The 14,099-nt window shown below is 38.6% G+C and overlaps 1 protein-coding gene and 1 long non-coding RNA gene across 2 annotated transcripts in view; both read left to right on the top strand.

Moving 5' to 3' along the window:
- The first annotated feature begins 5,289 nt into the window (after positions 1 to 5,289).
- LOC116065270 lies at positions 5,290 to 7,057 on the top strand. The gene is made up of 3 exons (XR_004108743.2): positions 5,290 to 5,425; positions 5,690 to 5,782; positions 6,534 to 7,057. It is a non-coding gene; the product is annotated as an uncharacterized LOC116065270 (long non-coding RNA).
- A 1,094-nt stretch (positions 7,058 to 8,151) lies between these two features.
- Positions 8,152 to 14,099, top strand: part of rapgef4a (Rap guanine nucleotide exchange factor 4a) — a 31,368-nt gene continuing 25,420 nt past the window's right edge. Inside the window, exons 1-4 of the mRNA XM_031297547.2 lie at positions 8,152 to 8,394; positions 11,297 to 11,439; positions 11,537 to 11,625; positions 12,664 to 12,810. Of these exons, the coding sequence (XP_031153407.1) occupies positions 8,327 to 8,394; positions 11,297 to 11,439; positions 11,537 to 11,625; positions 12,664 to 12,810 (447 nt within the window). The 5' untranslated portion in view covers positions 8,152 to 8,326. The remainder of the gene's footprint in view (positions 8,395 to 11,296; positions 11,440 to 11,536; positions 11,626 to 12,663; positions 12,811 to 14,099) is intronic.

Raw genomic sequence — 14,099 nt, 5'->3', positions numbered from 1 at the left:
CTTGTCATATTTAAAATCAGGTCCCCTCCCCAGAGAGCAAGTGCAAGTTAGCTCTTATTTTGCAGAAACGACATGTCTATGCACCTGCTTAAATCATAAAACAAAGAGATGCTGAGTTCATTGAGCTCAGCCTCAAAGATACTGAATGAAAGTCAGATTTCCTCTGTGGCTGAGAACCTACATTCTCAACATGCAAAAATATCATCCAATCAAAGGGACCTAGGAAAGAAAAGCCAGATCAAGTTGGAGAAGATATATTTTTTTATCTTAACTGAATATTTGAATATTTTTTTACAAGATGATTCATTTGCATCGCTTTTAAATCCAAATTGTAATAACACATTTTTCACATCATTATTGAAATACATCTTTTTATTTTAGGTGTATATTGTTATGTTTGATCGAATCTTTATACATTTTGAACATAAACCCTTCAGTGACCAATGAAACTAAATATGAGAAAAATTATGTAACGAAACGCAAACAGGGATGTGATAAATATGAACCAGACTGCAGCAGGAGGCCTAAGCAGATGGTGATCTATTTAGAAGGCATGACCATTTTTTCAGTTGCCTAAAGTGTAATCCCATTTAAATTTTTAATTCCACAAAACATGAAATATTGAACCCTCAACACTGAGTTTTTTCTTCCAGAGAGCATTACCTTTTACCCTCAATTAGTATCTTGAAAGCATATTATGAAAAGGTGCCTCATTTTGGGCTCCTTCAGACCATAATATCTATGTTGTAAATTAGTGTTTTAAAACATTCAGAAAGACGTCTCTGGAAAAGGTCCAGACCTAAGGCATTTCCTCTGGAGTTATCTGCCCTCACATTCCATTTGAGGCTTGGTTATCTGATGTAAGAGGTTTTATTTAGCTTTGTATAACCACTTACATGTACACAAGTTATGTCTGTTTGTTTACACTGTACATTATGGCTTTCTAATGTGTTCTGTATTTATTTGTTTAATGCAAATCCATTGACATTTGGCTCTGTGTGGGGATGTGAGCCTGGGAGTGAAACATTTGAACACTGTCAATAATGGAGCACACTGTTTTTAACATCATTTCCTTTGACTCTGGAATTTGTACTTTGCTCTTTTAAAAAAGATTCATTTCTACTAAAATCTCAAAAATTCCATCTGACAAATATAAATAAATATTAGACATTTGACCGTGAACATTCAGTATTTTATACAAACTTATAATAGTTCTACATAACAGCAGTAACAAACATCTTTCCAAATGCTCATCAGCATTTAAATTGATGCTGACTGTGCACATAAGGGTTGCATGTGTCTGTGTGTTTGCCATTTCCAGCTTGCAGGATCATCTCTTAGCAACCTCGGGTTTGAAAAGCCATATACAGTATAAACAGTCAATGGGCTTTCCCTCAGGGGTAACTCGCCGCAGCCCAGCCAGTGGTCCCTATAGCAACCTTTCAAACAACATCGAATGAACAAGTCAAACCAAATGGAAACAGGAGCAGGTGAAGAGCAAGTCAGAGTAGCCAGTGGAACCTTTGAGACAATGTCTCAAACTCAATCCAGCCACGCACAGCTAACAGAAGAAAACTGTCTCTGCCTGGCCTTGTTCCTTCTTGCTGAAGAGGGTGTGATGTTTAAATATTGCCACTGTTTGTAGGGGTCTTAGTATACATAGCAACTTTATAGCCTTTTCAGGATACAGGATTGTTTGCACACTTACTTGCAATGGATACCTACTTCTAGAGTAGGCCTACATGCAGACATGTGTAATATAATGGTTTCTCTGAGAGAACAGTACGATGCAGTGGTTTGTGAACTAGTAGTTTACAAGAAGTAATAACAAAGGTGTAGTGGTGCAGTGCATATTGACATCTTCACACATTGTTATGTGTTGGTCTGGTGCTGCTGTGAATTGGTGGTATGCAGCGTTACAGGAATGTGTGTTTTGTGTTGTACATGCCATGGCCTGAGCTCAGTCTCACATCCTCAATGTTTATCTTAACAAGAACCGTAATTTGACAAATAATTTTATTAGCTCCACTTACTAAAAATAAAAAGCTAGTAAGTTGACTTTTATTGATATTTTATCAAAACCCCTTTGCAGGTACAGGACAGATACTCATGCAGACAATACATATGTATAAAATGGCAACACTGTGAATCTCATTTTATTTTTTAAATTAAGATGCCAAACATTTCTGTGAAACCACACAGTGTTGTGAACATTTTTGCTCATGCTAATGGACCCTAAATATGTCAGTGTCAGACTAAGGCCTTGGTTACATTCCCAAACAATCTTTTAAATAAATGTCAAGGCAGAATGATAGTCCTTTTTCACTCTGAATGGGGCGTTGAATCACCGTCTGCCCTGATATGAGCGCCTTCTTAGCGTTTACTGAGAGGATGCTGCCATCTAGTGGAAGATAGAAGGACATGATTTTAAATATTGGTCCCAAAAATGTGATAAACATCAAAAGCAGTGATAACTAGCATGCACACTCTGTCCAAATCATGGAAAGCAGGAAATGCATAACAATTTCCCATGAAACAATTTAAACCACTCAAGCTTAATATTTTGAATGCACTTTGCTGATTCTTTTGTGGTTTAAAAACATCTGCCTCTAAACCATCAGTGTTTACTTGTAGATTTTTTTAAGACACAAAAGGCACAATCTGTACCTCACCACACGCTGTCACTCTCACAGGTAATATCAGGTCTTTAAATAGAGAACTGACACTACACAGTGACTAAGATTAAAATGTACTTGTAATTCAGATGGTCAAAAACAAAAAACTACAGATTGGGCCCTCAGTAAATCAACCTTTCAAAAAGAATAACCTCTTTGTTTTTACTTTGGTCATCTTAGGTGTTGTGGTTACATGATACATTTTTTTAAGCTATTTTATATTTAGTTTCTTATTCTTATTTTATTTTGCTTTGTGATGTTTCAGTGTAGTAGCCTATATAATAATGGAAAATGAGAGGAAAAAAACTCTTAATAGTAACCCATAACTCAGCTCTCAGTTTAAAGTAATTAGAAAGAAAGAAGCACACAAACACAATTTTGTCTGCACAGAAGGCATTGTGGAGCTGCACCACTGAGTCTCGTTACTTCTGTCTCTGTGGCAGTTTGTTGCCAAGGTAACTGTGAAAGACCAATGACCCTTTCATTATGTGGCCTCTTTTTTACAAAGCATCATTTTGCAGGGCCATTATGAACATGCTCCCACTTTGATAGAAGGCAAGCCGCCAGTCCCTATAAAGAGTGCTGCATGAGGCAGTTGCAGTCCCTGAATATTCCTGATGAGCTATATCATGTGGCTGCTCATGATGATAATCTGGGTGTTATTCTATAGGCTAACCATAAGGTCACTCCTTTGCAACATATGCTAATATCCTGCAGTAGAGAACTCATTGTGCTGACTGGCCACTTTATTCAAGGCACATGTACCCATGTCCTCCATATGCAGACAGCTGCCAATTGCTTCACGGTCAATGTCATGTACATGGCAACCTGATATTTCTCCTATAATCACAAGGCTGCTTCAATAAGAAAATCACTTCACAGTCACGTTTTTAACATTAGTAAGCTGTGGGAGGGAGATTGTGACACATTCAGAGTGAAGACAGTAGTTGGAATGAGCAGCTATTCAATGTGTGCTACATTTCACACTTTTAAAAACTGTTAAAAATCATTATCAGGGTCCGACACTTTAACTTACAAATAGCATCACACCCACTATTCAAACATATTCTTGAAACACTTAGATTTTCACTCAGTTGTCTGTTTATTAGGAAACAGCTAAAGCTAATACTAGCAGCCCTGTAATAAATGCTAATTTCATGAAGGTTTGTTGAATTGTATTGAGTTGTACTAAAAGGTGTTTTTAATATTTAATCTAGCCTCTCCCAGGTAAAAAGTAGTATACTTTAGTGTATTAGAAATATGAATAAAGTACATGAAGTATAAAACAAGTATGCTTCTACTTGTTGTGCTTTATTTAAAGAGTATTTAATATGTACTTTTTAAAAGTATACTTCAAAATAGATGTAATTAAGTTCAACTTCAGAGTCCAAAAAGTAAGTATACTAATTTAGCAGTAATCAAATTATTTTTTAAATGTTCTTTTTGAAAGTGTACTTTGTTGTTAATGTATTTTAAATTGTATAGAAGTTTATTTTTGTATAGAAGTGTATTAAATTTGACATACTTAGAGTGGCAATTCTGACCATCTCTTTACCTAGGCTACATAAGTTGCTATGAAGCCGCAAGATCTGAAAGTAGGCCATTTTTCCCATTAGAGTTTTACGTAACAACAGCGATATTAGGCTAAGTAGTAAGTTGTTTTTTATTTAACACAAACGCACAGGTTTGTGGATGAATAAATGATATTACTAAAAGTATGGTTATGTTAGGGCCGTTGTTTCCATAAATTTCAATTTAATTTCTGAGAAATCACATTTTGTTGTTGTTTCCGTATGTCTAAAAACACCAACTACTAGCTACTAACCACAGTCTATGCTACTAACTGTAGGCCTACTCATGAGCCACTGTGACAACGCTCCACTGTTTAATGCAATGCACGATGGGAACGTGAAAGCCGTTACTTTGCCGCAATCCGCTTTTGGCTGAGAAGCTGTCACTTTGCCGCCGCCCGCCGGACAGACCAGTTGCTGCTAACACTCGCCAGAGACGGTAAGTAACGTTAAGTAACGATCTTGCCCTCCCGTTGTCCATTGTTTAACTATCGCTAGCTGCTGAGGAGTCAGACAACTTCATGTTTCTGTGTTTGTGTGTGGATTCAAGGGGATGTTGGTGAGTAGTGGGAAGCTATTTTTTTAACTAGGTCGGCACCCTTTTTTCACCTGCTAACGTTAGCTAGCTACAGTTTAAATTTTTTCAGTTGGGGCTGTTTGTGATTCGAAGTTAATCAGTTTGACGTCAATGGACATTAATTTAGCCATCCGTTAGCTAGCTAGCTAAATTACTTTTCTCACTGGAGGGCCTTTTTGTGAGTAACGTTAGTCAAAAACGTTGTTTTAACAAGTTCGGCGGACATCAACGTTAGCCACCTGTTTGCTGGCTTAGCTAATGTCAGCTAAATTGCCTAAACCGTCGTTTTAACCAGTTCATAACCAGTTCAACTGTTTCAGTATTATTCTACTTGGGCGGGTCGCCCAAGTAGAATAATAGCTAACACCCGAGTCCGCAGCTCTACGCAGTGAGCTATCAATCACTGATTTATTCAGCTATGCCTCCTCTCAAAGGTTCGTTTTTGTTTCAGGTTTGTTACGAGTTCGCCAGAGTGGTGGGGAAAAGTCTGCAAGAGAATTTCTTTGAACTTGACCGTTTCTCTCCAAGGCTGATGGACCTCCTTTAGGAAAAAAGAAAGGCCTGCCCAGCGAGCTTTTGGCTGAGCTTTACGTCAGACAAAGGTGGGTTTGACTAGCTACATTAGTCTACTACCTCTCTTTCCTCTCTCTGTTCATCGCTTTTCTTTTTATGTCTTTTGTTTCTTCTCTGCTCTATCCTTTTCTTCCCATCAAATCTCCCCTCCCTTCTTTTCTGTCCTCTCCATTTTCCTCCCCTTTTGTCCTCTTGTACATAAACATTGTGGGGAATTTCTGGAATTTATTTGATAAATACATGTGATTATCCTTAGCAAGATGTGTTTTACTCTTGTGTCCATTATCTTCCAGACCACTGAGCCAACACACATCAGGTGCCTATGTCTTCGGGGACTGCCTGTCATCTTGGCGGATGATTCTTCTGCCTTCTTCAAGACATGCTCTGTAAGTTAATCATTTTTTTGTAAATGTTGCAGGTGCATGCTCATTTGTCTCATTTTAAGCCATTAATGAACAGTACTACTAATTTTCAGAATGATTTGATCAGCAGTCAGTGTCTCCTTAAGGGCCTCCGTTAAGTCTCTATTGCCAAACAAAGATAGCTTACCCACTTTCAGTCCCAGTTCTATTGAAAAGATTTAGAAAATTGCTCACCATAACTAAAGTTGTATGAATCCTTTTACATTGCCCACTTTGTTTTTTTACTTTACTGTCACCAGTTGGAAGTTGTGAAAATGTTCTCGGGTCTTTAACTGAAATGGGAGTTCTGAGTGCACATGTTAGATTCTGGTTGCTCAATTAATTAACTAACTTAATGTTAGTTTCAACCGGTGACAGTAAAGTTTACAAAAAGCAATTAAGGTGAAATGTACTGAGTCATATGATTCACAAAATTCTTGCATAGCAACAAAGTTTCTGGGAGCAGTTTTCTACATCTTTTCAGCACGACTGTGACTGGAAGTGGGTAAATTCCATATTTGGGACAAAGTGTTGCAATATACTGTACAGATCCAAATATGGCATTTGATTAAAAAAAAAAAAAAAAATCTAAACTGGTATCATACTATCAGTGCAGTTTATATTGTACAATGCTTTTCATTATAAACAGTCACAGGCTCTTTTTGGTGTACAAAACACCATTGTCTAACTGGCATGTTTATGTTTTCTCCTTGTCACTACGTTTCTTTCACATTAGGATGTAACTGACAAGGACTCGTACAGTTAAACTCCAGTGGGAATTCTCTGCCTGGGTTGAGAAAATACCCAGCTCAACCCATCCAGAGTAGGGATCATCTTGGAAGGGTCTGTGGTCATGGATGAGCTGGCCAACCTGCCTCAGGCCTTTTGTGTCCGTTTCACACACACAGCCGTTTCGGGTTGATCTACGCCCTGCACCTGGACTACCCCATGTGCATGAAAAACACTTTCAACTTTACTCAGCAGGTAATGCTCAAACTGGGTAGAAGTGAGCTGGAAGCGTAAAACGGGGTTCGAAATGGCTTTACTACTGCTCCAGATTTGTTTACCCCAGTTTGTAATGTTGGACTTTTGTGTTGTATATGGCTTGGGGTGTATATACACATGTGTCCTATGGTATTTGCACTGATTTTTGCGCAATATTCCATGACAGACAGGCTCTGATTACATTTAATTCAAATGAGTTGGATATTTTGTGTGTTACTTTTGTGTGAGTAATAAAGATCCTTTTCTGAAATGCAATTTGTAATTTGTTGTTGTAATGCACTTGAAATTAATTGTAATATAATATACTTGTAGTATAATAGCAACATTTATGCTTAAGTATAACAAAATGGGGGTAAAAGTACAGATGAAGTATACTTCAAACACAATTCATTTATTGCTAATACTATAATAACATTGCACTGAAAGTATGTGTCTATGATGTTTAGGTTGTTATTGAACTTCACTTCAAATACATTATTGTCATAGTGGGACACTTTAAAAACACTAAATATAGTTAGGAAGTGCATTTGTAGATCACTTGAAATATTACAGAGGCATACTAAATTAACATAGTTTATAGTAACAAGTATGATAATATATACAAAATGTACTTAAACACAACTGTAAGTTGAGCTGCAATGCCTTTTTAAGTGTATTTCCATTAGAATGGCGATATAATGCAATTGTACTGTAAGTGTGCTTGATTACTTATGAATCTAGATTTTCATTAGTGTATTTCAGTGCACTTGAAGTTTGAAAAGTTGTTCCATTTTAGCATACTATTTACACTTGAAGTGTAGTCAAATATATGTTAAGTTGAAGTTAATACATAATTGAATACACTTAACTATACTTGGATTTGACGAAAAAAGTACAAAATGTAGAAAATATACTTAGTACACTTTATTAAAGTATATTTTAATAGATTTATTTTTCACCTGGGCTGACATAAGTAGGGTGGGCAAAGTATAAGAAACACCTCACAGTGTTACAATACAGTTCAACAACACTACAAATAAGCCTTCAGTGATGTTGAATAAACACCTCTCTAAAGAAAAACGGAACGATGAAGGAGGATTTATTGTATTAAAAGCTGGCAACTGAGTGTAGCCTATGTAAAATTGCATTAACTGAAAAAACGCCCCTCCAAAGATGATACTCCCTTGGCGTGCAGTTGGCACAGTGCTGTATGGTATTAATGCCCCATTCAAACACTCCTTCTAAGATTCATGTGATGTTTCAGTGGAACATGATAATCTTGAAAGACTCGATACACTGAGTAATGTTGAAAACTGTTTCCTCTTTTTTTTTTTTTTTTTTGCGTTGCAAAGCGTGTCACGTTTTCTCCTCAAAACAAACTGAGCATCGTTACTTTTGCTGGCTTCACGTTCATTTCAGCAGCAGCAGCAGCAGGAGGAGGGACAGTATATCGGCTGTCATCAGTGGATGAGTGAAGGCAGATGAAGTGTTGTTGTGGTCCAGGTCTCTCCACCTCCGCAGCAGCAGCAGCAGCAGGATCTCAAGATGGTAACAGCGCACACTTCTTCACGTTCATCGGAATCTGCCGAGTGGATTATTTGTCTGGATAAGAGGTATTATCATGTCACTGCAACTCATTTTAGGCCACTTTGCGAGCGACGATTGACGGAATATTAACGCGATTTAGATTTTCTACCAGCACTTGGGCGTTGTGTTTCAGTAACTGAATTAAAACACTGTCGGCTCTGTAGTTTTAATTTTCCGAACGGAATTAAGATTTAATGCTTCAGACCTTGAATTAGGGTATCCTTGAAAGCGCCATGCGTAGCATACTACAGCTACTACTTTCCAGCTGTTTCAGATACCCTACTCACTGTATTATTAATGTCTAGGACAAATACTGGGATGGTTCATACTGTTTGCACACAGTAGCCTACATGCACAATATGGATTAACGAGAGCAAAGTTTCAAAAAGGTCACTTGGCATCATGCTCTCTCTAAAGAGCAGAAAAGCAGCCAAACTGATGCTGGATAATGCTACCAGATTATTTGGCACATAATGTATAATATTATACAATTCAACTTAACAGCCCTGCAGATGTCTGTGTTTTAATATACCACCAGATTATTGGAGAGACCAAAGTTATAATAATAATCAATAAGCCATTCAAATATTTAACATGCGGAGTGGTAGCTCTGATCATAAAGCCTTCTACATTCTGCCCTAAATCACTGCAGAATACTTGGCTAGCAGATGACACCACTGCATGAACACCTGCCAGAGGAGGTAAACCACCAAGCAGCTGCCATGGACTGCTTTTAAAAGTCATCTAATAACAACACCTTTTGAAATCTTTAAAAACGGAACTTTCAGATATTTATGAATCATCATCATTTTTACATCACCACAGGTGCAGTGTTGCATACAATACATCTCTATAATCAACAGCAAAGAACGTACGTGTACATGATATGCACATTCATTGAATAATTCCACTTCCACTGTGAGGGATTTGTGATAGGACACTTAGACTCAAAATAGTGGAAAGTGAACATTAGTGCTTTAGGAGTCAAACAGGCAGGGATGTTGGACACAGCTCAGGTGTAAATGGAGAAGAAAGAGGGTCCAAAGTGCATCAGCTATAAACAGAAAAGCGACGCTGTGTGCCAGACATGTTTACACAGTAATAACCTCTGGTTAGTCCCAGAAGCCACCTGTGTCGCTCAAATCAAACAGTTCTTGTATGACTCACCTTTTCCAAGAAAATAGTTGTAGCATGTATGCTTCACTTTATTGGCCTGTTGCTAATATTACAATGAAATGCAAGTCAGGTGACGAACATGTATGTTACCATGTGTATTCTCACTGTGAAAACTCAATGGACTTCTTTTCAGTATTTGATACAAAATATAAGTGAGCACAAGAAACACAGGTGTCGCTTAAACTGTTTATATTGTCACAGTTTAATACAGAGCTTTGAGGATCTCACTCTTTACACGTTTTGTCACACTCTGTAACTGGATTGTAATTTAGAAACAGTTGCTACATTAGGTTCACCTTCTGTAGTCTTCATACTGCAACAAGCTGCCTCGTGATGAAAACATTCTGTCCTCACTTAGACTCAGAATCATTACCTTTTTCAAATCTTTTTTTGATGACTTGGTTGGTTTCCAAATAAACACCTTGGCTTTGAAACTCAGGCTCCCACACATCTCTCTGATGCCTTGTTGTCCTCACTGTGTAGCGTGTTTTATAAAGTATACAGTGCTGAAATAATGCAGGGTAGGCTTCTTCAGTAAATGATATTAGAGTGGATCAGTGGCTCTCAGGTGTGATTATACAGTCCAATCACGATTTGCATATATACTTTAATGGAACTACTGTGAGTTGAAAGGTTGCCAGGGAATACATGATGCAATTGTTTCCATTTCTGAATTATTGATACTGTTTGGTTTAGTTTTTTTAAAGGATGGATATGGATTCAAAGGTGATGTAAGCTACAGTACAACCACCCACATGTTACATCAGAGGCTCCAGATTCAGTGGAACACATTTTCGGGCAGTGTAATACAGGCAAAAGAGGAGTGAGAGGGATAAAACACACACCGACACATCTGTGATGACGTGATCAGCATTTTCTGCCCCAGTTTAGGTCACTCACATTGTTACAGACCAATGTGATAAACAACAATCTATAGAGTTGCTGTAAGCAATTCTATCCTTATGTAAACTCTTTTTGCATGATACACCTGAAACAAATTACCAGTGAGCCGCTTGGTGAGTAGGAGCCAAAACTGTCAATTTTCTTGATTAGAATACAGACTAAATGAGATAAGTTTCACAAACATTTTCAATTCACGGTGTGACTTTTCATAGTAAAAACCTGACTTTTATTGTTAAGCAAAGGACTCCTAAACATTGAAACAAGGCTTTTATCTCATCTTAAGACCCTTCAAGATGACTTATTCTGATCTAGGATGTTATTTGACATGGTGTGTGTACACAATAGGACGATGGGGCATTGAGTCTTTGACGATTAGACACATTTTGTCACATCATTATTTCACATTGACAGCAACGAGATTGGCTCACAGAAGTTGTGACAAAATCTGATTGGTTGAAGTGAAAAGTGTGAGTGCCCTCAGTCAGCTAATTGAATTGGAGCGGGAAAGGAAAGATATTCTTCCTGACTGAACTTTTTCTTAACATCATTAGACTGCCATGAATAGAAGGATCCACTGGACTGTAGATCCACTGTGGTCTGCTTGTTGCACAGGGCGCTGCCAATGTGCAACTGTAAGTTTAAGTTATGACATAAGAACTGTAACATGAAACCAGAGGACAATGTTCCGCAGGGATAAATTGGTGTCACAGAGCTTCAGATGTTTTCAGAATCCAGGCCAAGATGCACTTATGCTGACTCAAGCTCTGCAGCCTACTTACAGTAGGTACCTTATGCACATTTATTTTCACAGTTACCTGTACATTGACCCTTTTCTTTTTATTTCTCCAGACCAGCAGAGCGCTCTGGAGAAGATGTTGACATAATCCTGGCACGTCTGAAAAATGTGAAGGCCTTCGAGAGATTCCACCCCAGTTTGCTGCAGCAGATTTGCATGTGTGGATTCTATGAGTGCTTGGAGAAAGGCATCACCTGTAGGTCAAAATACAGGCTCTGAAAGAGTCATATTGTATATCTGGCACCAACATGTTTCTTGCTGATGCTTTCCTTTAACTGTGCTGTGTTTTTTAGTGTATCGCCAAGGAGACATTGGCACCAGCTGGTATGCCGTCTTGTCTGGTTCACTGGATGTCAAAGTTTCAGAGACAGCAAGTTATCAGGTACGACTGATTCAATTAATGGTCATTTGATGTGCTAATTTACAAAATGTGGGCCTAAATCTGCGTCATATTCTAAATTTGACAATCTTTATGTTAAGATTTGAATGATTTTGTCAATTAAGGTGCACTCGAAATTCATCACGAATGCCAAAGAATCCACATCCAACCTCCAGCTTATTTGGTGTGTGGGCTGTAAAGAGCATTTTGCTTATTACATTAGGGGACATTACTGGTTAGTTTTTAATACTGCAGCTTCATAGCCTGAAAAGCCAGACCCACATCAAGATGTTGGGTCTGGGAACTCACCATTGTAGGGCTCAATCCGAGGGACCGGGATAAACCGTTGTCTTTCAAATTCCCTCTGCACTCATAGCCAACCAGAGCAACGCTAGTTGATAGATTCAACTTTTGCTGTATCCGGTCGGCAAAACTCCAAACACATCTTCCTTTTTTAAGAATGACTTCAGTGCTTAAATCCAAGTCTTCCAGAGTCGCGGCCAAAGCCGATTCGAAAGACTGCTGTTCGCCAGCAGCAGCAACCATCTTCTTTGTTTTCAAGTAGCAGGGAATTCAGGCGGAACCGTCGCAACTCTGCTGTCCTTATGTTAAGCCAGCCCACCGACTCTACACGATGTGACTGGCCTGACCAGAATTTGGTTTTTCCAGCTGGCAAGCCAACGGAGAGTTGCTAGACTGACCCTGGCTGCAAATTACATTTGCTGCCGCTAGGGTGCGTCTAGATTTCTAGGCTAGCTTCATGCACCTCCTCAGACAATTTGTCTGGGTACTGATTGGAGTGATTTCTTTGCAGATTGAAGTGTATCCATCTACAGTATCTAACACAAGTGTTCACGTGATTGCCTGTAGCCTTTAAAAGTGATCTGATCAGTGCTCCTCAAGTGCATCACACAAATGCCTTTTTTCCCAGCAGAATAAGGACATTACATTAGCATTTGACAGGATCCTTGTCTAGCCGAATTTTTTTTATCTTTATGGAGGAATGATCCATGTGGAGCAACATCTCTGTTTCTGTTACAGCATGCTGTTAGTATATGCACGCTGGGCACTGGCACGGCGTTTGGGGAGTCAGTCCTGGATAACACCCCCCGGCATGCCACCATTGTCACGCGGGAATTCTGTGAGCTCCTACGCATTGAGCAGAGAGAGTTCAGGTCTCTGTGGGAGGTGAGTACCTCTATCTGCTCCATCTGTACTTGTATCATCCTACAGACAGTCTCTGGCTCCATTGCAGTTTGTGACACATACACAGAATAACTTAAGGTAAGTGCTTGTGTCAAGTGATCTGAAAGGGCTGCTAGCAAAATATGTCTAAACATGTTTTTTTCCTCATTTTCTCTAGTTTGACTTTGTTATCTTTTAGTCACAGGACTAAGATTAGAGACATTACATAAAGTACACACATTTCTTAAAACAAAAATACAGAGGATACATTTAACTACATTTTCAGATCTCTGAATCTCTGCTGACACCCCTCTTTTTTAGCAATTCAAATTATGAGGAGGTGAAAACAAAATTCTGCCTGATTATGAGGCTGTAATGAAACAGGAATCCTATTTGTAGAATCACCCACAGTAACAGGTGAAATAAGGCTATTTAAAGTAAAAATGTGATTCTTTTTATTATTGTTTAAGTCATTGATTGCACACATAAAGCAGATCCTTAACAGCTGAGTGGATGCCTAAATGCAGCATGCATCTCTGACCATTCATCCTTTAATTTCTGACCTACTGCGGGGGCTGCTGTGAGCCAGGGAACAGCCACCTGTTTTAGTTTGTTCTTGTTGGAATTGAAATGGTGAATGTGATAACTGTGACAAATTGAGCTAAGCACAAGCCAAAGCGTAGGTGGCATATAGGCACAATGTCTTGTGAATTAGTGGAGGTTTGATTGTGTAATGAGCTGGAGCTGCTCCCCCCACGACCCGATACCGGATAAGCGGACGAAGATGGATGGATGATTGTGAATATGTTGTTGGCCCCCCTGCAGGAATAAAGTGAGCTGCCCACTTTTTATACTGTAACCTTCTGCTCCCAAGTTTGTGTGTATGCATTCCACAAAATAAGGGTTTTATCAGGGTGTAAAAGGTTTACGCTGTTTGACCACTAGATGGAAGTGCAGTGCTGAGGAGAAACACATTCTTTCTGGTTCTGTGTGTTAACTGGTGTCTTTATTGCATGCTCTAATTCAATCACTCAGCACAATAACACAGACCAACTATTCAGATAACATAACATGATACAATAGAAGTATAGCTCACTGTGTCAGGACAAACATGAAATTCAACATACTGTAAATATTTGTAAGATTGATTGTGACTGTCACAATCAATCTTACAAATATGTACTCTTTAGTATCTTGTCACAATGTGACAAGATACTAAAGAGAAACAGTATTGTTTATGGTTGGTCACCATGTAACACTCATCCCTCCATCTCCTGCATGTTAGCTGTTAG

This window comes from Sander lucioperca, chromosome 8 (genome assembly GCF_008315115.2).
Source record: "Sander lucioperca isolate FBNREF2018 chromosome 8, SLUC_FBN_1.2, whole genome shotgun sequence".
Lineage (NCBI taxonomy): Eukaryota > Metazoa > Chordata > Actinopteri > Perciformes > Percidae > Sander > Sander lucioperca.
The sequence above is the reverse complement of the archived record's forward strand: the minus strand, read 5'-3'. Positions and strand labels throughout refer to the sequence as shown.